General features: G+C 38.8%; 2 protein-coding genes across 4 annotated transcripts; one reads left to right on the top strand and one right to left on the bottom strand.

Annotated features, from left to right (window-relative positions):
- Nucleotides 1–855: 855 nt before the first annotated feature.
- On the bottom strand, nt 856–12,760 carry rbm45 (RNA binding motif protein 45). 3 transcript variants are annotated; one of them, XM_008429056.2, is made up of 11 exons: nt 12,400–12,757; nt 10,051–10,173; nt 8,374–8,500; nt 8,094–8,219; nt 7,833–8,003; nt 6,058–6,178; nt 4,476–4,566; nt 3,874–4,031; nt 3,715–3,790; nt 3,065–3,195; nt 856–1,239 (listed from the first exon to the last, which is right to left on the bottom strand). In XM_008429056.2, the coding sequence occupies exons 1-10, from the start codon at nt 12,673–12,675 to the stop codon at nt 3,079–3,081; spliced, it is 1,386 nt and encodes a 461-aa protein (XP_008427278.1). In that variant the 5' UTR covers nt 12,676–12,757; the 3' UTR covers nt 856–1,239; nt 3,065–3,078. The 3 variants fall into 3 exon arrangements, with proteins under 3 accessions (XP_008427278.1, XP_008427279.1, XP_008427277.1); XM_008429057.2 differs by having other exon boundaries at nt 856–3,195; nt 7,845–8,003; nt 12,400–12,760; XM_008429055.2 differs by having other exon boundaries at nt 856–3,195.
- A 6,626-nt stretch (nt 12,761–19,386) lies between these two features.
- On the top strand, nt 19,387–22,058 carry LOC103476587 (cytochrome c). The gene is made up of 3 exons (XM_008429058.2): nt 19,387–19,503; nt 20,732–20,908; nt 20,997–22,058. Exons 2-3 carry the CDS (start codon nt 20,740–20,742, stop codon nt 21,140–21,142), a joined length of 315 nt encoding a protein of 104 aa, XP_008427280.1. The 5' UTR covers nt 19,387–19,503; nt 20,732–20,739; the 3' UTR covers nt 21,143–22,058.
- Nucleotides 22,059–22,486: the final 428 nt, after the last annotated feature.

Here is a 22,486-nt window from a genome sequence, read left to right as displayed (position 1 = left end):
ATTTAAAATCTATTAATTTATGTATGCTGAAATTGAATCCAATTTAGCAGCATTGATCATCTCAATAAACAAGTGTTACATTCATGTATCTGTGGTCTATGTTAAAATATTAGCATTTATGGGCCCCTGAAGCCCTGGGGGCCCTGATGGAGCTGCTGACTTAATTTGGATTAAACAAAAGCGCAAATAATTGATATTCATTTTAATTGTATATTTTGATTTGTTCTTTTTAAGACTAGTTGTGGGTTTAAGTAGTGTTTCACTGGTGATGTTTTCACGTAACGTATAATTACCGAGTGACATTTTAAAATTTCCTGTCACCTTAACATCTTTTAGTACAAAAATACAGTGGACCGCCGGTGGACCGCCGGTGGACCGCCTCGGCACCCCGACCAGCGGGCTTAGCAAGTTTTCTGGGGGAAACCCTGCAGTTTACTTCCATCTTGTTTCAAACAGCAACAAGATGGTGTCAGAAAGGGGAGCGAGTCGGTCGTGTGGTATTTGTTTGGTCATGTGATGAAACAGGATTTTGGGGTTTTTAATTGAAGCAGAGATGCAGATGGTTTTTACAGTGTTGAAAGTCTAGGAAAATATGTATATAATGTTGGTAAGTGCTGGTTATCAGCCATAACGGCAATATTTATCGGGCCAAATTTTCAAATCGGTGCATTCCCAATACACTTTGCAACACAAGGAATCATAGAAATTAAAAATTAATAATAAAAAAGTTAGACATTTTAAATGAAATATATATTTTTCACAATATATGTTTGAATGTCTTGCTGTCAAAAGGGTTATTGATCAGAAATTATAAAAAATAGCATCCAATAAAAAATATTAATAAAAAACACTGAATGCAGACCTTGATGTACTTTTTATTTATGAAAAGAAAAAAAAAATCAGTCCAAATAACACATTCAATTGAGCTCAGTATGGGTTTACATATCTGATCTGAGTGTTCAAGGTCAAGTTCTTTAAACTTAAACAGGATCCTGCTCACAGTTTAGCAAAAACAAATCTTCTGAATCATAATTAGCTAATTTTCAAACTCCAAATTTAGCCTATTTTTTTCCACAAAGTCTTGCTTTGAAATGTAAATTAAACAGAAACATCATTAAACACAAAGACGCTTACTGACTGAATACGAGTCAGGCAAAGGGTCGGGTCAGAGGTCAGGAGATGATGTTGGTGTCTGTTGGTCTGTCAGGTCAGGTGTCGTTTTGTTATGACAACAGTCGCCTGGGGAACAAAAAGCTGCAGTGTTATTAACAGGAAATGGGGTCACATCTTTTCAGTGCTTCATTTCACCAAGCTGTCAGTCTACTTTACCTTTAAACAAGAAATAAGGAACTAAATGAAAGCAGAACAACAAAGCCAGAGCATGCAAGCTGACAGATACAGTGCCTTAGAAAAGTCTTTTTAAAAGATTGCAAAAATATATTCACAGACGCTCTCTGTCCAACCTGACTGAGCGAAAAATAAATATTAAAACATTTTATATTAAAAATGAAGGTTTAAAACATTAACCATTAAACCAGATTCAAGTTTTTGAACAAAATGCGACAAAATGAAAAAGGTTTGCAGGATATGAAGACTTCTGCAAGGCTCTGTAACTTACATATGTTATTGTGAAACTAGGGCTGAGCGATAAATCAACATTTTCAATCCATCACATTTTGAAGACATAATTTTTGGGGGGAAAAACAAACATTTTTTCTCACCAATTCATCCCTTGTGTTTCCATAGAACACCAAAGGCGGCCATCTTGTTCCATAAACATGTTTAACAGTTTCTATTTATTTAGATTTTTAATACCTCAACCATGAAGCATTAAAGCCAGGCTAAAATGTTTATTTTTTTTAATTATGGGAATAAAGTAATTAAAAAACTTTAATTATTCTCATTTTATGAGAATAAACTTATATTACTAGGAGAATTAAAGTGGTAATTTTAAGAGAACTACCACATAAAAATGTTTAATTACAATGAGAAATGTTGAGCATCTTTTGAAGTTATTCTTTGTAATCAGTTTTAAAAATAACAATCTTTTATCAGATCAGCGTTGAATTATTATCAGTAGTAGAACTTTAAAACAACATGCAAATAATTGACTTTATTTAGAAAAAGAACTACACAAACTGAGGTGGTCACATCAGGTCCTGATAGTTACACTCTTCTTTTGTAATTTTTTACAGTGTTTTTTTAAAATGTAATTCATAATGGTTTTTTTCTGGCTAAAAAAACCATTATGAATTATGGGGGAAGGGTTCTGCTAATATTATGATCGTATTCTCTGATCTAAACAAACATCATAGCCTGGCCCTGATGCTCAGACATACAACTCACAGAAGGAATGATATTTATATTCTTGTCATTTCTATTTTAGACAAGGGAGAGAGCAATAATAATAATAATTTTAAAAAGCCTAAAAAAGCCAACTAAAAATGGTTAAAATTAAAAAACGGATCTGGTTTGAAAGACTTTTTTTTAAATTGGATTTTATTTTTAATCCTCATCGCCCAGCCCTATCTGAAACTCATGCACACCATTCTAACTACAATACCATGAGAGAAATGATCTGAGGTGTTAGATACAGGGTTTCCCCCAGAGTTTTGGAAGCCTGGCGGGCTACTAGGCTCGACTTATACCCCACCAGGCTAAGAATTGTTTATTTGTAAAGGTTTCCGGAACCACTGCCAATCTTTTACTGGTCTACATGCCAAGAAATTCAGCAAATAAAGTGACAAGTCATGGATAAAGGGCCAACTAATTTTGGATACTTTAATTAGTATGAAATGACTGAAACAGATGTTCTTTTGTTTGCCTTTTAAGATTTTTACAGTTGGTGTTTAGGTATTGCTAATAATATCTTCCAATAATACATAATTACCGAGTCATATTTTCAAATTTCCTGTCAACTTTAAAAAAAAATTAACTCAAAAACACGGTGGGCCATAGGATGACCGCCCTGGCGCTCCTTGGCAAGTTTTCTGTGGGAAACCCTGCAGATGTGTTTACAACATTTAGACATCGTTTGCTTTGTTCCTTAAAATATAACCCTTACCTGCCAGTTCTGGTCTAGTAGGTCCGTGGGCGCTTGTGAGACTCCTCCCGAGGAGGATCAGCCAGCATCACCTTCATCTTCACTCCGTTGACGATCCGACCGTGGAGCACGGCCATGGCCTCATCTGCACACTGACACACAAAAACACACGAATGAAACTCACACCACTCCGACCCACCAGGCTTCACACTTCTGTCTTTGTGTCAGTAGGAAACTTCTCATTGGAGCAGACAGAAATCACGTGTGGTCACCCAAGGCTCAATTCTGGGACTCCTATTTATCTACATCCTCCTGCCAGCTCACGTTGTAACAAGTAAAAAAGTCACCATAATTACACAGATGATGCACAGCTTTACATTACCATGTAACTAATTAACTGAATCCATCTAAGCACTGAACAGATGCTTAGAACAAATCAACGCAAGGATGTGCCACAACTTTCTCCAGCTGAACAGAAATAAAACTGAAGTTATTATCTTTGGACCTCAGCAGTCAAATAGTCATCCAAACTTAGGTTAGTCAGTTATTACAGCAAATGAAGAACATTTCCAGGATTAAAGAATTTTTATGATCTAAAACACTTTGAATTGTTGATGAAATGTGCTATACAAATAAACTTGACTTTATTCATTCACTCCTGAGAGACTCACCTGCTTGTCAGCATACTTCATGTATCCAACCTTCCTTCCTGGAACCAAATGGACCTCGATTAGGGAACCGAAGCGACTGCAGAGACAGACATTAGCAGGCATGTTTTAGCTGTGAGATAACGCAGAAACATGGCGATGGAGAGGAGTGACGACGTTTACCAGAACACGTCCTCCAGCACGTCGAGCGGCAGCGGGGAGGGATTGAAGACAACAAACAGGCGCTCTTTGGCCTTACTGTCGGAAGGAGCGAGCTTCTTCAGAGGCGGCAGGGTAACGTCCGTCTGAATGCGAGACATTTGTGAGACAGACGAGAACCCCTGGTGGAGAGAGACGCATTTTCACACATCTGGGTGGGAAATCCAGATTTTGCGGAACTGTAAATCTTCAAAGCAAGAAAATGCTATAAAAGATAAAATTGATTTACTGTCCACCTGTAGGTGGCAGTATTTCACACTTCTACTACTACTACCTGGATGTTGAGTCAATATGGTGAACAAAAAGTCCCACTTATTTTCACACTTTAAATGTTAATATCACAACATTCCTTGCAAATATTTCTAAAGTAGCACCACAAAATCAGTTATTTTGATTGTAAGAAAAAACAATTACAAAAACAATTGTGAAATTCTGAAGGAACCAATTTGTTATAGATTTTTTAAGCAAAAATCTGTTAATTACAACTGGGGCCATATTTGGTCATGTGAAGGAATGTATTTGCAATAGGAGGAGCTGGAAGGAGAACAGGAAGTGAATAAACTCACAGCGGGTTTGATCATACTGCTGGAGGCTCCGTTCCACACTGAGGAGAGGATCTGGGCTGTAACAAACTGAGTGGCCATCCGGCCTGCAGGGCTGAACACAAACAACGTTACTAGCACTCAAACGCTCTCGCTCTTCCTCCCATCAGTCAAGTTCTCTATGATCAAGTTTTTGACTGATCAAAAACCAATCGTTTTTGCCATAACTGAATAATTGTAATAATGCCATAATTTTGGTGCTATTGCAATATAGTACAATGCATTCAGGATCTCTATGGCTATACATTGTGACACTTTTGGATTTATTTATTACAGGTCATATCGTCATGGTACATGTTTTCCTTTACATATTAATTAACCTAATTCTTCAACAGATCAGTCCATCTTCATTTTCAAATGTTTTTTCTCTGAAAACATTATATGACAACCAGACAGACTCAATTTATTAAATACATAACTTCTGCACTAGATTAGATTTTCCTGCATCAGAGTAAAGGGGTTTGATTATATAAGTAGAGTACACTTCTCAGATTTTGATTTGTAATACATCTCCTGAACAGATTTGTAACAATGTCAGATTTTTTTCCCCCTGGTACGGCTGAGACTATAACTTTACATTCACCCGAGAAGATTTTTTTTTTCTCTGTCTGAAGTTAAATCTTACCTAACTCATCTCATTTTAGGTTAGTCAAAGTTACCTAATTTATTTCTACTTACTAAATGTCACAATAATGACAGAAAGAATATGACAGATTTATTTATTAATGTCTTCAGAATCAGAAGTTTACATACATTTCCTCAGTATTTTGTAGTATTGCCTTTGAACTGTATGACTCTGATCAAACCTTTTGGATTTCCTTCTTCAAGCTCCTCTGTTTGCTAGAGTTCTGGTTTGTCCTGCCAGAACTGGTGGAACTGAGTCCATTTTGTGGGCCTCCTTAGTGTCACACGCTTTTTCAGACCTGCCCACATTTTCTCCATAGAACTGACGTCATGTCTTGGCTGATTTCTTCTGGCTTTCCGTTGTTTCAAAAAGAAACCCACATATCTGAGATGTGGTCTTCAAATAAATCTACAAGCATGACTCCAATTAACTCAAATGTCTCAGTTAACCTGTCAAAAATGTTCGATGCCATGACATCACCACCTGGGCTTGGCCTCACTGTTTAACAGTAAGCATTCTGTATGTAAACTTCTGACTTTGAAGACATGAATAAATAAATCTCTGACACATTCTGTCACCATTGTGGCACTAGCAAACAAATACTTTTGTTATGTTATTGGTCTAACTTAACTTCAGACATGTTTTTATTGGATGCATGTACATTTCTGGTTCAGCTGCATTGTACTGCTTAATGTACCGCTACTGACAACTGAAGTTTGTGGTTGTAAAGAAACAAAATGTGATAATGATCAAGAGATGTGAAAACATTTTCAAGGTTCTGCCAACTGACTGTTCATTAGAAAGATTATTGACAGTGAATGCTCTCTCTAAAACAACATCCAAGGCTACCTTAAGCAATGGTGTGTGTGTGTGTGTGTGTGTGTGTGTGTGTGTGTGTGTGTGTGTGTGTGTGTGTAGTACCTCTCTCCATCTTCGTAAAAAGCCACTTGAATTCGGTTGCCAGGTGGATACTCAAAGCCGTTCAGCTTCTCCTTGGCATAAATTGCTGATCCGAGATTATTGTAGCGAACCAGAGCGTGACCTGGAGGCACATGGAGGAGCCAAATTTAGGCGGGTCATCTCCAATCAGAACCAACACAAACTGCTGACACCAAAACTTCTGCTTCCTATGAAAATGTTTCTGTGAATCTTTCCTGAACAGATTGGTTTAGTCTCCATTGATATCTGCTAACAAACTGATCGAAAACAGCTGACCTGCCATGTGTGATGACATCATCAACGCCAGGGTTTGGTCATAACCGGCCCAGTTACCCGTATCAAGGTTTTAAACAGTTTAAAGACTGTCCTATCATACTCTTCCAATAGTTGGAAGTTATTTTACTGAGATGTATGATCATATTTCTATTTTTAAAAATATTTAAGTTTTTTTTATTCTGATGTGGTATCTGTGATATGTAAATGTGATATTTTCATTATCTGATGGTGGACAATCACAATTAACAAAAATAACAGATTGCAAATATCCGTAAATAATCCACATAATGTGTTTCACTTACTGATAAAGTTACTGAGAATTAGTGACTTTTCAATAATAACAGTCTAATGGGTATGAGGTATCTTCAGTCCCTCCAGGATTTTGCAATTCATTTTTTTGCAGTCAAAATCAGTTTTGTGATGCTACTTTAGAATTGTTTGCAAAAATATTTTGGAATTTGTTTTTCGTCATTATATCGCTTCTAAATTTTCACATATAAAAAGTGAAAAAAGTTGTGCTATGGTGGCTTTTTTGTACAACCCATAAGTCGGTTGTATTCCATATGTGAGCACAACCCACATATGGAGGCTTTCGTCCTCGATGCAGCAGTCGCAGGTTCGATTCCCGGCCCGGCAACCTTTGTCACATGTCCTCTCTCTTTACCCACTTTCCTGTCAATTCACTATCAAATAAAGGCCAGTAGAGCCAATAAAATCTTTAAATGGGAAAAAAATGGACAGATTGGACACAAACATTTTCACTCTGTAAAGAACTTAAATAACTTCATTTTTATTACTTGCCATATTAATCACAGACTATAACTTCACATAAAGAGGTGGCAGTGTAGTACAAGTAAGACATAGTGCCACCTGCAGGTGGGAGATAGTCACTTAAACCTAATGTTTAACCTCTTTTTTTAAAAGGTTTTAAGGTTTTATCTACTGGCCTTTATTTGATAGTGAATCGATAAGAAAGCGGGTAATGAGAGAAGGAGAGGACATGTGACAAAGGTCGCCGGGCCGGGAGTCGAACCTGCGACTGCCGCATCGAGGACTAAGGTCTCCATATGTGGGTTGTGCTTAACCTCTGCACCCCTGTTTAACCATTTTTTGAGAAATTTTTCAATAAACTCACAATTACACAGTGAGAAAAAATGTGGGGATCTGTTGATTTTCCGTGAAATTCCACAATCGCAAAACACTGGAGGGACTGAATATTTAACTTATTATACAACATTGTTTGTTTTTCTTAAACCAACATTTTGTGTAAATATGACAATATTGTGAAACCATTATATTTTAATTCAAAGTTTTCAAGCTGTGTAACAAAGAGACCCTCCCACCCCCTACTTCACAACTGCTCTCTAACTCGACCATGCATCGACCTCCATTTGCCGCTGAAAGCCATTAGAACGGTGAGAACAATCATATCAGACCTGATAAAACACACAGCAGAATTAATCTACAGTGGGGGAGAATACCTTTGCTCATACCGTACGAGTCTCTGTGAAGCTCACAGTACTCCATTCCTGGGATGAGGTCAAACAGAGCAAAGATCTGCTCCTGGGTGAGCGCGGCCCGTGTGGACACCATCAGAGAGCGGGTGAACTCGCTCTGGCGGTAGTCCATCATGGAGTAGTTCCCCTGATCAGCTGTAGTACAGAAAAACAAAAGCAAACAAGGTAAGAAACAAAAGAAGAGTTCAGATTTGAAACGTTTGATCGTGATTTTAAAGTGCATACGGGTGATGATGGGGTATTGGTTCGTGGAGTCACTGGAGCTGTAATCTCCCCCCCTCGCCCCTCCTGCAGAGTAATCTTCGGAGGAGTTATTTTTACTGCGGGGTTCAGCCAGGATGGCCCTGTAAGCTGGAGACAGTACCACAGTTTTTGTATTTAACCAACAAGACATTGGCTGAGGTTCTAATTCATGAAATCTATTATGAACATTTCCAAAACTGCTTCTCAAGTGATAAATTCCTACTACAACCTGAACCAGTTTACCGACCCGGCACAGACTCACATTTGTCACAGTTCTCGATGGCAAGGGCAGCTTGAGAGGGTTTGTAGTAGCGCACGTAGCCAAGGCCTTTGCTTTCACCTGTGACTTTGTTTCTGATCAGGATGCAATATTCAATATCTCCGTACTCCTGGAAGACATACAGAGAAGGAAAACAGTCATGGGACAGAAATGAAACAAATGCTGCTCTAATATTCTGAACAGCTATGCAAGGTAATCTAAAGTTGATTGGTCTTATTGATTAACAATTGATTAGCAGCCACTTTCTTAAAAACTTGAGTTTTCTCTTGTATTAAGATGGCTAGCCCACTATCCATACATTTTCATATGCTGAATTAAAAAAAAAAAAACACATTACATTTTAACATTATTTTGTGTCAGCTGACTGAAAAAAAAAAGAAAATTGTGGCTTTCTCACATTAATAAACTTTGACATATTTATTAAAAAATTAACAAAAAAGAAACCTCTAAGGTTGCTGAATAGAAAAATAAAAGATAAAAAGTATTTTTATACTTTAAAAGTAAGTATCGACCGAGGCCATGGTCTTGAGCCGGAAAAGGGTAGAGTGCCTTCTACGGGTCAGGGGGGTCGTCCTGCCTCAAGTGGAGGAGTTTAAGTATCTGGGGATCTTGTTCACGAATGAGGGAAGAAGGGAGCGGGAGRTCGACAGGCGGATTGGGGCAGCGTCTACTGTGAAGCAGGCGTTGTACCGGTCCGTCGTGGTGAAGAGAGAGCTGAGCCAAAAAGCGAAGCTCCCGATTTACCGGTCGATCTACGTTCCCACCCTCATCTATGGTCATGAGCTTTGGGTCATGACCGAAAGAACGAGATCACGGATATGAGCGGCCAAAATGGGTTTCCTCTGCAGGGTGGCTGGGCTCTCCCTTAGAGAGAGAGAGAGAAGCTCGGTCATCCGGGACGGACTCAGAGTAGAGCCGCTGCTCCTCCACGTGGAGAGGAGCCAGTTGAGGCTCAGGCATCTGGYCAGGATGCCTCCTGGACGCCTCCCTGGTGAGGTGTTCCAGGCACGTCCCACCAGGAGGAGGGGAGACCCAGGACACGCTGGAGGGACTATGTCTCTCAGCTGGCCTGGGAACGCCTTGGGATTCCCCCGGAGGAGCTGGAAGAAGTGGCTGGGGAGGGAAGTCTGGGCCTCCCTTCTGAAGCTGCTGCCCCCACGACCCGACCCCGGATAAGCAGAAGAAAATAAATAAATAAATGAATGAATGAATGAATGGATGGATGGATGGATGGATGGTATTATATATGTAAAACTGTCTGTAGTTGCTCTTGAAGGAATGCTCCATGAAGTGCACTAACTCACAACAGCCCTCAAAATCATTTTGCATCCCTAACCAGACTCTGGGCCATTTCTCCTTCCTGTTCTGGCGTTGCTCTGCCATCTTTCTTTCTGTACCAACTGGCTCCACTTGAGGATGACCAGCAGCACTGTCTGCTGTGTAGCGGGCAAGAGCAGATCCATGGTTGATGGAGGTAGATAAGATTGTTGGATACGATCAGTTTCACATCTAAGTATCGGCCAATGACTGATCTTCCAAAACAAAGGAAATTGGGCCGGTTTATCTGTGTACTTATAAAATAAAGGTTTGAAATATTTCACCGTATTTGCTTTACATATTAAAACGAATGACAAAATGATATTGTAACAGAGTAATTACTCTGAATGTGTTTTTCAGATCCTCCTCTGTGAAAGTTTTGGGAATCATGATGAAGATCCTGGTCAGCTCTTCATCCTCAACGTCTCTGTGTCTGGCTGATCCTCGTGACTGTGCTATAAACACCTAAAAAAACACACAAAACAACATCCATATTATAGTCTAATAAATCATATTCATAAATTAAGATAAAGCAGAGATTTGCTGTCATTTGTTCAGGACTGCTCTGCATCCATGATGCCTCCTTTTCAACTCCTCTGGGCTTTCTGGCTTCAGCTGTGGTATTATTTCAGCTTTTCCAATGTTGATCAGCTGCTCCCTGTTGTAAACCAGTGTTTTTCAACCACTGTTCCGCGGCACACTAGTGTGCTGTGAGTGATCGTAAGGTGTGCCGTGGAAATTATCCAATTTCACCCTACAGTACTGTATTTTCCAGACTATAAGCTGCTACTTTTTTCCTCACCCATTGAACCATGCGTGTGGCTTTTCTGTGGATTTTTCTTCAACCACCAGGGGGCTCTTTAACAGGAAGTGAATCATTCGATTGGAAATCAAAGAAGAATGCGCTAATTTTAATTTAGAAAACGCACATGCTAGCAGCAGGTGCAACAAAGAAATGTTTTCAAACTCGTATGATGCAGATTTTAAGTTGAGGGCTGTCGATCTGGCACTACAGGAGGGAAATAGAGCCGCTGCACGTAAGCTTGGCGTGAACGAAACCATGGTTTGGCTTTGGAGATGCAGGGCTGCGTCCTTAATATATCCAGTAGATTTATTAGGACGCAGCCCTCTGCTGGGTCCTTATGGAAAACCAAGAGCAGCAGAGATACCAGCGGCTTATAACCTGGTGCGGCTTATGTACGTTTCCAGTTTTTTTTGTTTGTTTGTTTTTTTATTTGAAGGTACGGCTTAAAGTATGGTGTGCTCTATAGTCCGGAAAATACAGTAATTGGTCTTAAAAGATTTTTTGAAACTGAATTAATTATCTGCAAATAATGCCATCTTCGAGTGTCTGCTGTAGCAGTGACTAGTGGCGTAATCATGTAATTTTCTTACCACTAGATGGCAGTAGGTACACAGCATTTTACATTACAACAAGAGAATTAGTGATGCATGAATGGTACAGGTAGCGGTGAGAGCATCGTATCTAGCAAGACTGTGACGACAGTGATGGAAAAGACAGAGAAACTCAGCAGTAGTTGGGTTGGAAAGAACATGGGTCCATTTCCCACAACATATGTGTGAAATTGAGCTTCTCTAGTCTGGCTACTACCTGTTGAGGAAGAGCTTTGTCTTTCTTCAATTTCTGCCAGAAAATCAACTGTTTTCATCCAAACATGCTCAGGTTTCACACCAGGTGGGTAAAATATACAGATATTGGCATTTTGTACATGCAACTCTTCATATTGTAACAGTGAATATGAAGTGAAATGTTTCCCAAATAKTATTGCTTCTTTCAGAATAAGAATTGTTTTCTGTATTCCGGCTATAAGATGCTTGTGGATTAGTTTGTAAAACACTTTGAAGTTTTCTACAACTTCTTTAAATTTAAGACCACAGTGTTGTGGCTGTTCAGGTGTATTTTTGGAGTGGACATGTTAAGTGCAATTTGAAATAAATGTAAAATGTGATAAAAATGCATTTTTGTGTTTGATTCCTATTCAAGACACTTTGATAAGAATGACTATATATGTAACAAAGGCGGCTACAGAGTATCTTTTTTTACATTTTTGGTTGGTGGTGTGCCTTGTGATTTTTTTCAATTAAAACAATGTACTGTTGTAAACCATCCTGTTGCTCTGGTTAAGCATCATAACAAGATAACAAAAACACAAAAAATATTGCCAAAAATCTATATTTTTGGCTAAATATTGATCCAAAACAGGAGACAACTGTTCAAAACAAGCTATTTTCCTCCCAAAAAGCATAAATTAATTTTGATTAAAAAAAGAAGAAATCTAAAACACAGAGCTACTGACAGACTAATGGAAGAATGGAGTAGTAATTTAAAAAGTGCCATTTCTTAAAATTTATAAAGGGTAGATTAAAAAAATGTAATTGGATATCAGTAACATGATTTTTGAGGAATACCTGGAATATGAAATGATAAAAACTTTACATTACAAAGATATTGCAAAGAAATGACCTCACCGGGTCAATAGAGACCCACTTAGAGCGTGACCTGGAGGGTTAATAATAGCTAACATGATAATAACATGTTAGCTGTTATCAGGTTAGCCATTAGCATGTTTGCCACAGCTTTAACCGATTTTACTTAGATATTAACATTGATAGATAATATTTCAGTCAGCTGGTGTAACTTCTCCGTTATTACAAGCCCGTTAGTCGTACCTTTATCGGTTTAGTCCCCTCCTGCAGCACCTTTCCGTGCATTTCCTCCATGGCTAAGCAGGCCTGTGACGACTTAGCGAACTTCACATATGAGACGCCTTTGGGCTCCTTTGTCTGCTTGTCTTTGACCAGCCAGACCCCCTGAACCTCCCCAAACTTCGAAAAACTCTCCCGAAGCTCGTCTTCAGTTATAGACCGACTGGTGACCACGAACAGACGGCTGTTCGGAGGGTCGTCCAGGTTTTCGGGCATTTGTTTTGAAGAGCTGTCCTCCATCTTTGCTTTTCGTCTACAATCGCCGGTGATGCGTTTGGGTGCTCCTCAGAAGAAGAAGAAAAAATCCTGCGCTAGTTCTCGAAGCTGCTATTTCGCTGTTTCAGATACGAGTGCAGATCTCAGACTGAGGATATTTCCGACTGTTCCTATGTTCCTACCAACCCAAAAGTTACATATTGATATAAACATTTTAATAGACGAGTTTAAAACAGGAAATTTGATCGTCTCAAACTTCTCTCGTTTCGAGAAAAAATAGATTATGAATTACACTTCCGTTAAGAAAAAACAGAGAAAATATTATCGTAATATCTTCATTTAATTGTTTTCTATAAGAACGTAGCTTTTATTGGTCTTTATTACATATACAGATCCTTATAAAAAAAAAATTAGCATATTGTGATAAAGCTAATTATTTTCCATGATGTAATGATAAAAATTAAACTGTCATATATTTTAGATTCATTGCACACCAATTGAAATATTTCAGGTCTTTTATTGTTTTAATACTGATGATKTTGGCATACAGCTCATCCATCCATCCATTTTCTTACACCCTTGTCCCTCAGTGGGGTCAGGAGGGTTGCTGGTGTCTATTTCCAGCTAACGTTCCGGGCGAGAGGCAGGGTCACCCTGGACAGGTCGCCAGTCTGTCGCAGGGCAACACGGAGACACACAGGACAAACAACCATGCACACACACTCACACCTAGGGGCAATTTGGAGAGGCCAATTAACCTGACAGTCATGTTTTTGGTCCGTGGGAGGAAACTGGAGTACCCGGAGAAAACCCACGCATGCACAGGGAGAACATGCAAACTCCATGCAGAAAGACCGGAGCCGGGAATCGAACCCAGAACCTTCTTGCTGCAAGGCAACAGCTCTACCAACTGCACCACTGTGCAGCCGCATACAGCTCATGAAAACCCAAAATCCCTGTCTCAAAAAATTAGCTCATGAAAAGGTTCTCTGAACAAGCAGTTAACCTCATCATCTGATACAACAAAGTAACTCTAAACACCTGCAAAAGATTCCTGAGGCTTTTAAAAACTCCCATCTTGGTTCATTACTCAAAACCGCAATCATGGGTCAGACTGCTGACCTGACTGCTTTCCAGAAGGCCATCATTGACGCCCTAAAGCAAGAGGGTGAGACACAGAAAGACATTTCTGAACCAATAGGCTGTTCCCAGAGTGCTGTATCAAGGCACCTCAGTGGGAAGGAAAAAGTGTGGCAGAAAACGCTGCACAACGAGAAGAAGTGACCGGACCCTGAGGAAGATGGTGGAGAAGGGCCGATTCCAGACCTTGGGGGAAGCAGTGGACTGAGTCTGGAGTAGAAACATCCAGAGCCACCGTGCACAGGCGTGTGCAGGACATGGGCTACAGGTCCCTCATTCCCCAGGTCAAACCACTTTTGAACCAGAAACAGCGGCAGAAGCGCCTGACCTGGGCCACAGAGAAGCAGCACTGGACTGTTGCTCAGTGGTCCAAAGTACTTTTTTTGGATGAAAGAAAATTTTGCATGTCATTTGGAAATCAAGGTGCCAGAATCTGGAGGAAGACTGGGGAGAAGGAAATGCCAAAATGCCAGAAGTCCAGTGTCAAGTAGCCACAGTCAGTGATGGTCTGGGGAGCCATGTCAGCTGCTGGTGTTGGTCCACTGTGTTTTATCAAGGGCAGGTCAATGCAGCAGCTATCAGGAGGTTTTGGAGCACTTCATGTTTCCATCTGCTGAAAAGCTTTATGGAGATGAAGATTTCATTTTTCAGCACCACCTGCTCACAGTGCCAAAACCACTGGTTTACTGACCATGGTGCTACTGTGCTCAGTTGGCCTGCCAACTCTCCTGACCTGAACCCCATAGAGAATCTGTAGGATATTGTGAAGAGAAAGTTGAGAGACCAAGACCCAAAACTCTGGTTGAGCTTAAGGCCATCGAAGCATCCTGGGCTCCATGACACCTCAGCAGAGCCACAGGCTGATGGCCTCCATGCCGCATTGAAGGCTGCAAAAGGATTCCTGACCAAGTATTGAGTCCATAACTGAACATAATTATTTAAAGGTTGATATTTTTGGTATTAAAACACTTTTCTTTTATTGGTCGGATGAAATATGCACATTTTTTGAGACAGGGATTTTGGGTTTTCATGAGCGGTATGCCAAAATCACAGTATTAAAACAATAAAAGACCTGAAATATTTCAGTTGGTGTGCAATGAATCTAAAATATAAGACAGTTTAATTTTTATCATTACATTATGGAAAATAATGAACTTTATCACAATATGCCAATTTTTTTAGAAGGACCTGTATTGTAGAAATTCCAACTCAACGATTTACTATGCGGGGATTTAGCGTCATCCAATGGAAAAAACTATAATTACATAAACCAATTGATAGTTATATTTTTTCTTAATTTATACCCGAAATACAATCCAAAACACCTGATTTATGGCCTTTAGTACTCATTAAAGTATTGGTATGGGGTGTGAATGTTTATGAGTAATATACAAGCAATGCATGGTGGTCAGGAGCAAAATGAACCCAATCAAGCCAAACCCAATCAAACAAATCCACACCCAGAGGCCAAAACTCCAGGGGAATGTAAGGCAGAAACCAGCCAAAAATGTTGGAAGCAGTTGGCTTAAACATAGCGGGTATGTTGGGCCCAGTTGTTCCTGGTCAGCACCTGATGCCTGTCCAATACCACCTCACTTGATAGACAAGATGTGAAAGTCAAAAACCAAGGTTTTCACATTTGATTTTTTAAAAACTTATTTTTTAAAAGTGCATGTCTTTAGACCTTTGCCAGCCAACAAAATTTGACTATTGCCAGTCAAAACTGGTTCTCCAGATGAAAATAAAATACAGGAGCTACAAGGGTAGATGTTGTTTTAGGCCCAGATGGTTCAGTTACCGTTGAACCTGACAAGTGGGGATTAATTCAACTAAAGCATCTGAACATATGTGTCTTTTAGCATCCAGATAAGCAAGGATTGTGCAATGAGCAGCGACTGGTTGGTCTGTTGTCCAAATCCTAAAAGTCCATAATGGAGTAAGGATGTGTGTTAAGATCTTGTCTAAGAGCATCAGAAACAGGATCAGTGACAAGAGGCTACCCTGACTGACTCTAACCTGAACTCTTAGCTTTGCCCTGAAATGTGGACAGAGCCAGGAGAAAATAGAAAAAAAATCTATTACAAGAGGACTTCAGAAAAACTTGTTACTCCTCATATTTGTTCACTGTGAAAGTTCATCAAAGCTTTTCTGCTTATTGTTGTGTGTTCACACAAGTATTGAAACACATGACTTTATTATTAGATAATGTTGATGACTGATTTCTAACCAGCTTTTTCAAGACCGCAAAGTCTGGTTTACTACTATCTACTGATGCTGTTATTGCACCTATGAACATTTTAAGACATGAAAAAATTTTCCAAATAACTAGAAGTTACTAGTCCTATTCTCCTCCAACTATTTTTTTATACTTTCTTATCCTTTTTAGCACAGCTTCATAGACACAGAACAAATGACCACACCTAGGGAAATTTTTGAGAAACCAATTAACCTAACAGTCATGTCTTTGGAGGAAGCGGGAGTACATGGAGAGAACCCATGCATGCATGGGGAGAACATACAGATTCCATGCAGAATCACCTGAGGCTGGGATTCGAACCCAGAACCTTCTTGCTGCAAGTCAACAGTGGTATCAACTGTGCAGATTATGTCATTTCCACTATTTTTTTATCCACTTTTCAAGAACATGTCAATATATATGTATTCATTATTTAGTTAAAGCTATTATTAATATTAATATATACATAATCTTTGTTACATTGATTTTCTTAGATGTCTGCCTTTAATTGACAGTTAGGAAACTAGGCTGATCTCCAACAAGTCCTTCAAACTCATCCTAGTTTAGCTTTTAGGCATTTTATTTTAGGCCACCTTAATTTGATCCTATTCTACATCTTAACCCTCGACAGGTGAAAACATTAACGGTATTATACCTTAGCAACTGTTATGTCCAAGGAATTAGAAATTAGTTTAAGAAAAATCATATGATTTATACATAATAATAAAAATATGGCTCATTTAGTTGCGTTTGTTGTTTTGTGGATTTGGGCCTGAAGTTAGAATTAAAAAGTGTGGTAAATTACATTTTTAATGTGTTAGGGGTTGTTTTAGATTTTCTTCACCAGGTTTTCTATTTTATGAAATTAAATTCATTTTAATGTAATTTGATGAAACACTGTCACATTATTCATCCTTTAGCTTAAACCTGGCCAGAATTCCTCCTAAATGTATTTCCTGAATACTTTAAAGCAGATTGTGTAACAATTATTTTCCAGAATGTTAAATATTATAATGTAATAAAAGAAACCAAAGCAGTGGTAATGAATGTTGGTGCTTTCTGTCACCTTTGATCTACCTCTGAAACACTAATCCTCTTTAGTTACGGCATTTCTTAAAACCAGGACAGGATTCAAAAGTTCTTCAACAAATTATTGTAGCTTAAGTGAAAACATAAAATATACATAAGAAATAAATAAACTGGGTGCAGTGAAAAACACATAAATAGAAAAAAGCTACAGGAAAATAAGATATCTGTTTTTGACTCGGTTAGGATAAAATATGATGGTTTTGCTAGAGTTAAGGATTATCCAAGAATGTTATGAACCTAAGTTGACTTACACGGTGTGAAATTGTTTTAAATGTTTTTGTAAAATATCACTATTTATAAGACCAAAAAAAATCCTTTGTTTTTCTTATCTTTTCAAGGTGGATGAATTATGCTAAAGGAAGGGCCTATTTGGAAAACAGGAATGAGAAGTAAAGAGATAATTACAGTAATAAAAAAGCAGTTAGATGGACTTGATCATATTTAAAGTAACAATTTCCTAATTGTGTCATCATGTTCTCTGATTTTTTTTTTTGGTACAGCAGAGTATTTACTTCTAAGGCAGATTAGATTGTATTTAGACTTCAGCTCAGATCAGCTCCGATCAGTTAATTAACTCAGGGATTAGTAATAACTTGTTTACAGAAGGCTGTGCTGACTGCAGATCTGAAGTAATGCTCAGAAGTGAAATGTGCACAGTTTACTATCCATATTTATTAGTCCAAGTTCATTGTCAGACAGTCTCATTAAGGCTTCATTTTCATGAAAACATGTTGATAACTTAGGCAGCTTACTTATAGATTATTGACTGCTTCCTAGAATGACCTTCCCAGAAGCCATTTTGCCTTCCTCAATGGAAGGTTTGTACAATTGTCCAGAACTTTGGTCATAAAATGTCTGCTGTTCTAAGCTCTTGACTTAATTAATGTACTGTTTATACAATAACAGTTTGCCCTATAAAGATTACTAAATATTTAAACTCTGATTAATTTTTTTTATAAGGTCAAGGTTCTCAAACTAACTAAAGTAGAACTAAATAACAGCTGAGTGAGTTGCTGGAGTGGTTGCTGCCAGTTTTGGTCATTTTGTACTTTTTTGGAAACAAAATACCAAGTAACAGTTTTGTACCAACAATGTGTCAGTTCATACCAAAAACATAAAATTCTCTTTGCTTCTTTTGTACATGTTTCGTATGCATATTTAAGATTTCCTTAAATCCACTATCCTACACATCCTTAGAGGGGCTGCCAGAGGTGCTGGTGCCCATCTCCAGAGAGGCGGGGTCACCCTGGACAGGTTGCCAATCCATAGCAGGGAGAAAGGCTAATATAGCATTTTCAATAATTATCAGAACATATTAAAATGTGCATGAAGTCTGAATATTTTTAGAATAATTTCTCTACATAATTTATGAAACTTCCTAAATTCAAATTTTAAAAACTGATAGAAAGGGATTGAATGGTTTGTTTAGGAATGTAAAATGAAAAAGAATGGTATAAAATTATAATAAGTGACATCAAAACGAGTCCAAATTCTCTTGGAATTTGGACTCCAGCTGTCTTTCAAAGCATAACTGTGTCATTTTGGAATTTAAAACAAAATAAAATAAAATTTGAATAAAATTTGAAAACCAAGCAAAACCACAAAATTCAAGCTAAGCTTCAGTGCCAAAATGTATGTTCAGCACTTATTTCTCTTCCTTGTGAAACAACACAACAAATAAATTGTTTTGTTACTTTAAAATGTCAATATCTTGGTCTAAACCTAAGTATTTACCAATTATGTCTGTGAACCTTTAATCCAAAGGATTAATCCTCAATCTCGTTCTACCAGCACAAAAATGAACCTCAATAAGTTTCTAATACGATCTCAATATCAATTTGATTTCGATACCTGAGATGTTTACCTTAGTTTATCTTAACAAATGTAGGTACCTCGGTATTTCTCTACAGTACAAATTTAACAATTTAAGCTTTTTTAGTCAGTTGGGGACATCGAGAGTCAGATGGAGACGATCCAGACGCCTTAACTGTCTGTCGGAACGCGATTTACCCCAGTGTTCTCAATCATTCCATCCATTTGTTTTTGAGCGAAATATATTCCGTTTATTTCCAACTTAGCACAAAAAATGTGCATATTTTTTCTAAAAATATACATTGGTTCATTTAAAGTAGTCTTTTACATGGTAAAAACCTATGAAGACATGGAGGTATGGTTTGATAAACTTTAAAATTCCTAGTTGTCCTTGAATGAGCGTGAGCGTGGCGTAAACTCTTAGCACGTGACGTGATTGCGCAATGACGTAAAATGCCGGTGCCTCTAAAGCGGTGTGACCTTCGCACGTTCGCCAGTAAACGCTGCTCAGCTGACGGAGCTGCATCTCTTCTGTTCCGAGAGACTTTTTTTTACCGCCACGTTTTAGCCGAAAGGTAATTTTTATGCCTTCTAGTTAATTATTATCCGAAATAGATAGACGCAGATATAGTTTTCTAAGAATAAGGCTCTGAAGGGAACTGGGCGAGTTTAAGGACATGGTGTGCCGTTACCGTTAGCTTGCAAGTTGGTGAATAGCTCACTTGCTCTCTTTGCGTACTGTGTAACGGTTAAGTAACGCGAGGCTTTTATAAGGTGCAATGCGGGCATTTTGGCGGTTATATTAACGTTTCATATTTACGTAGAAGCCACCCGGGCTCCTGGAAATTTCTCAGCAGAAACTGCGTTGTCAGTGCTCTGCTTGAACAGCGACATTGAAGCATCCTTGACTGCCTTTATAGGAGATGTTCACGTGCCTAACCTAGAGGCAGGCCGGTCCGGAACAGCAGCGATTAGAGTTGGTCAAATTTGCTCTTTTAGTTGCTCTTTTAGACTTAGACACACGTGCCTTCTGTTGGAGATAAATTTATGTTACATTTTATGTTTTTAGAAAGCAACAAATTGCTGTAGTCAAGGTAACACGTCCTACTTCAGCTTGACATTATGTTATATGGTAATTAAGCAATAATTGTTTGGTGATTGTGTAAAAGAAAATGTAATCCCTTAAAGTGACTCTGACTCTGACACCGAATTATCGGGGTCACTTTAAGATGTTTTGGGGGGAATTGAACTCTAAACCTCTTAAAGAAAGAAGAAAGTAGGGTTTAAGTTTAAATTAACCTTATTTGACCAAAGTAAAGACACGACCATCAAGCTTATCTATTAGCTAATCTGCTTTACTTACCAGACAACACACCAGAGGCCACAGAAGCACCTATTATTAAAACACCTTTAGCTAAGTTCATTAGTGTTGGCTTCTTTCTGCATGAACCTAAACATCAAAGCTGTCCTCATCTGACTTTATACTATTAAGACTGACCTTAATTACCTCTCAAACCTGGCAACTGTCTTTTGCTTTTTATGGAAAGAAACTTAACAGCTTTGTAGTGCCATATCCGCCTGGTGGGTTTTTTAGAATTTACATCAGCCAGATGCCGGTGTTACATTATGGAGGCCGCACTTGTTAAGTATGAGGAACACAGTGTCACCTTAAGTTACCTTCAAAGTTATGGGGAAAAAATACAGAAGTGCCCGGCGTCTGCGATGGTATTATTGGCGCTTATGTTTGTTTATACACATCAGTGATCCTGAAATTCACCTTTCACTTTGCTTTCCCATTTCCAGAGCACATCATGGGGGATGTTGAGAAAGGAAAGAAGGTTTTCGTCCAGAAGTGTGCTCAATGCCACACCGTGGAGGCCGGGGGCAAGCACAAGGTGGGCCCTAACCTGCATGGTATTTTTGGACGCAAGACTGGACAGGCGGAGGGCTACTCCTATACAGATGCTAACAAAAGCAAAGGTCAGTGACAATTTCTGGGTCCAGATCGTAAATAGAAAGTAAGAAAGTTTACCTAATTTAGCTTTTTTTTTTTTTCTTATTCTGCCAGGTATTGTCTGGAGTGACGACACCCTCATGGAGTACCTGGAGAACCCCAAGAAGTACATCCCCGGCACCAAAATGATCTTTGCTGGCATCAAGAAGAAGGGAGAGCGCCAGGACCTTGTCGCTTACCTCAAGTCATCCACATCGTGAAAATGTTGAAGAGAGACAAAACAAAGATGAGAATATTTAATGTACTCATTTAGGTTATTTTCAGCTCCATGCGTGTTCAGTATCTGGTTTTATGTTTAGTCATTTGTACAGAAGGTGTATTTATTTCGTACATGTTTGGCGAAGAACGGTTTCAGGAGGTTGTACAAGTGACCAAACGTAACACTGCAGCACTTATTATTTGTGGATCTGTCCTTATAAATGCTAATCTCATTTAAACGTTACTTGCCATGATAGGTGGCTTGACCTGTCATTCATTCTGTTCTCCATGACAACGGTTCATTTTTACTATTGTAAATTATAAAAGTAAGCAAATATCAGTTAACAATAATAATAAATTGGAGAAATGTTGGGACATCTGGTGGGGATTTGGTGTCGAGTGGAGTTTCTGAGTGAAGCTTTCACCTGATAGGAGCGCTCTTAAATTTCCACATGCTGAACTCGGACAATACCTTCTTTTGAGTTTTGTTACAACTGAAGAGCCCTTCCTCTCTGAGCTTTTGTTTTAACTCCTTCCTGGCATCGGATTTGATGTACATCAAGGAGACGAATCATGCTAAGGGTCACGTTTGTTATCCGTCTCTTCACAGCGAAGAATTGTGAGTGTTTAATATCTTATTGCGGCCTTGTAAAAACCACCAACTATGCTCAGAGTGTGAAATCAGCTGGCAAACAGTCACCATGCCTAACTTTGTTACCAGAGCTTCTGTTTTCAGAAAAACTACCAACGGTACCATCTGGATCGACAGATTATATTCACTTGATTTCACAGACTGCAAGTGTCGGTTTAATTTATTTTACTGTATTCGGTGCTCTAAGACAAGGATTTTGTAGCTGTGTTTGGTTCTGGACAGAAAGGTTGAAAGGTCAAAATAAAAAACTTCAGAAGCAAAACAAAGACTTGTTTCCTGTTGGTTTTTGTAACCTCACTTCACTTAGCTAAATCTTGTAAAAGTATTCATACCTCTTAAACTTTTTTTCACTTTGGCACTGTATGTGATAAGGGGACACGATGTAGCACTTTGTTTTCTGAAAAACATTCAGTGACTCATCCATTCAAATCACTGAGCTCAGGAGAACAGCACCTTCCTGACTGGACTGTGTTGTCTGTGAATCTGGTGCACTGGGGATTAGGGAGTCAGACTGTTTTTCAAGACTTGGACACAATCTCTTAGTTCAACTGAAAAAAACAACACAATGCTTCAGCATGTGAAGACGTTTTAGGCAGTTTCTTTCCCAGCATGAACAGTTGCTGAATGGCCCCTTCATGTAGATTAGGGCACAGGGGAAGGTCAACAAAGACATGGATGGGCGAGTTTGGTTTGG

The sequence above is a fragment of the Poecilia reticulata genome, linkage group LG15 (genome assembly GCF_000633615.1).
Source record: "Poecilia reticulata strain Guanapo linkage group LG15, Guppy_female_1.0+MT, whole genome shotgun sequence".
In the NCBI taxonomy this organism is placed as follows: Eukaryota; Metazoa; Chordata; class Actinopteri; order Cyprinodontiformes; family Poeciliidae; genus Poecilia; species Poecilia reticulata.
The sequence above is the reverse complement of the archived record's forward strand: the minus strand, read 5'-3'. Positions and strand labels throughout refer to the sequence as shown.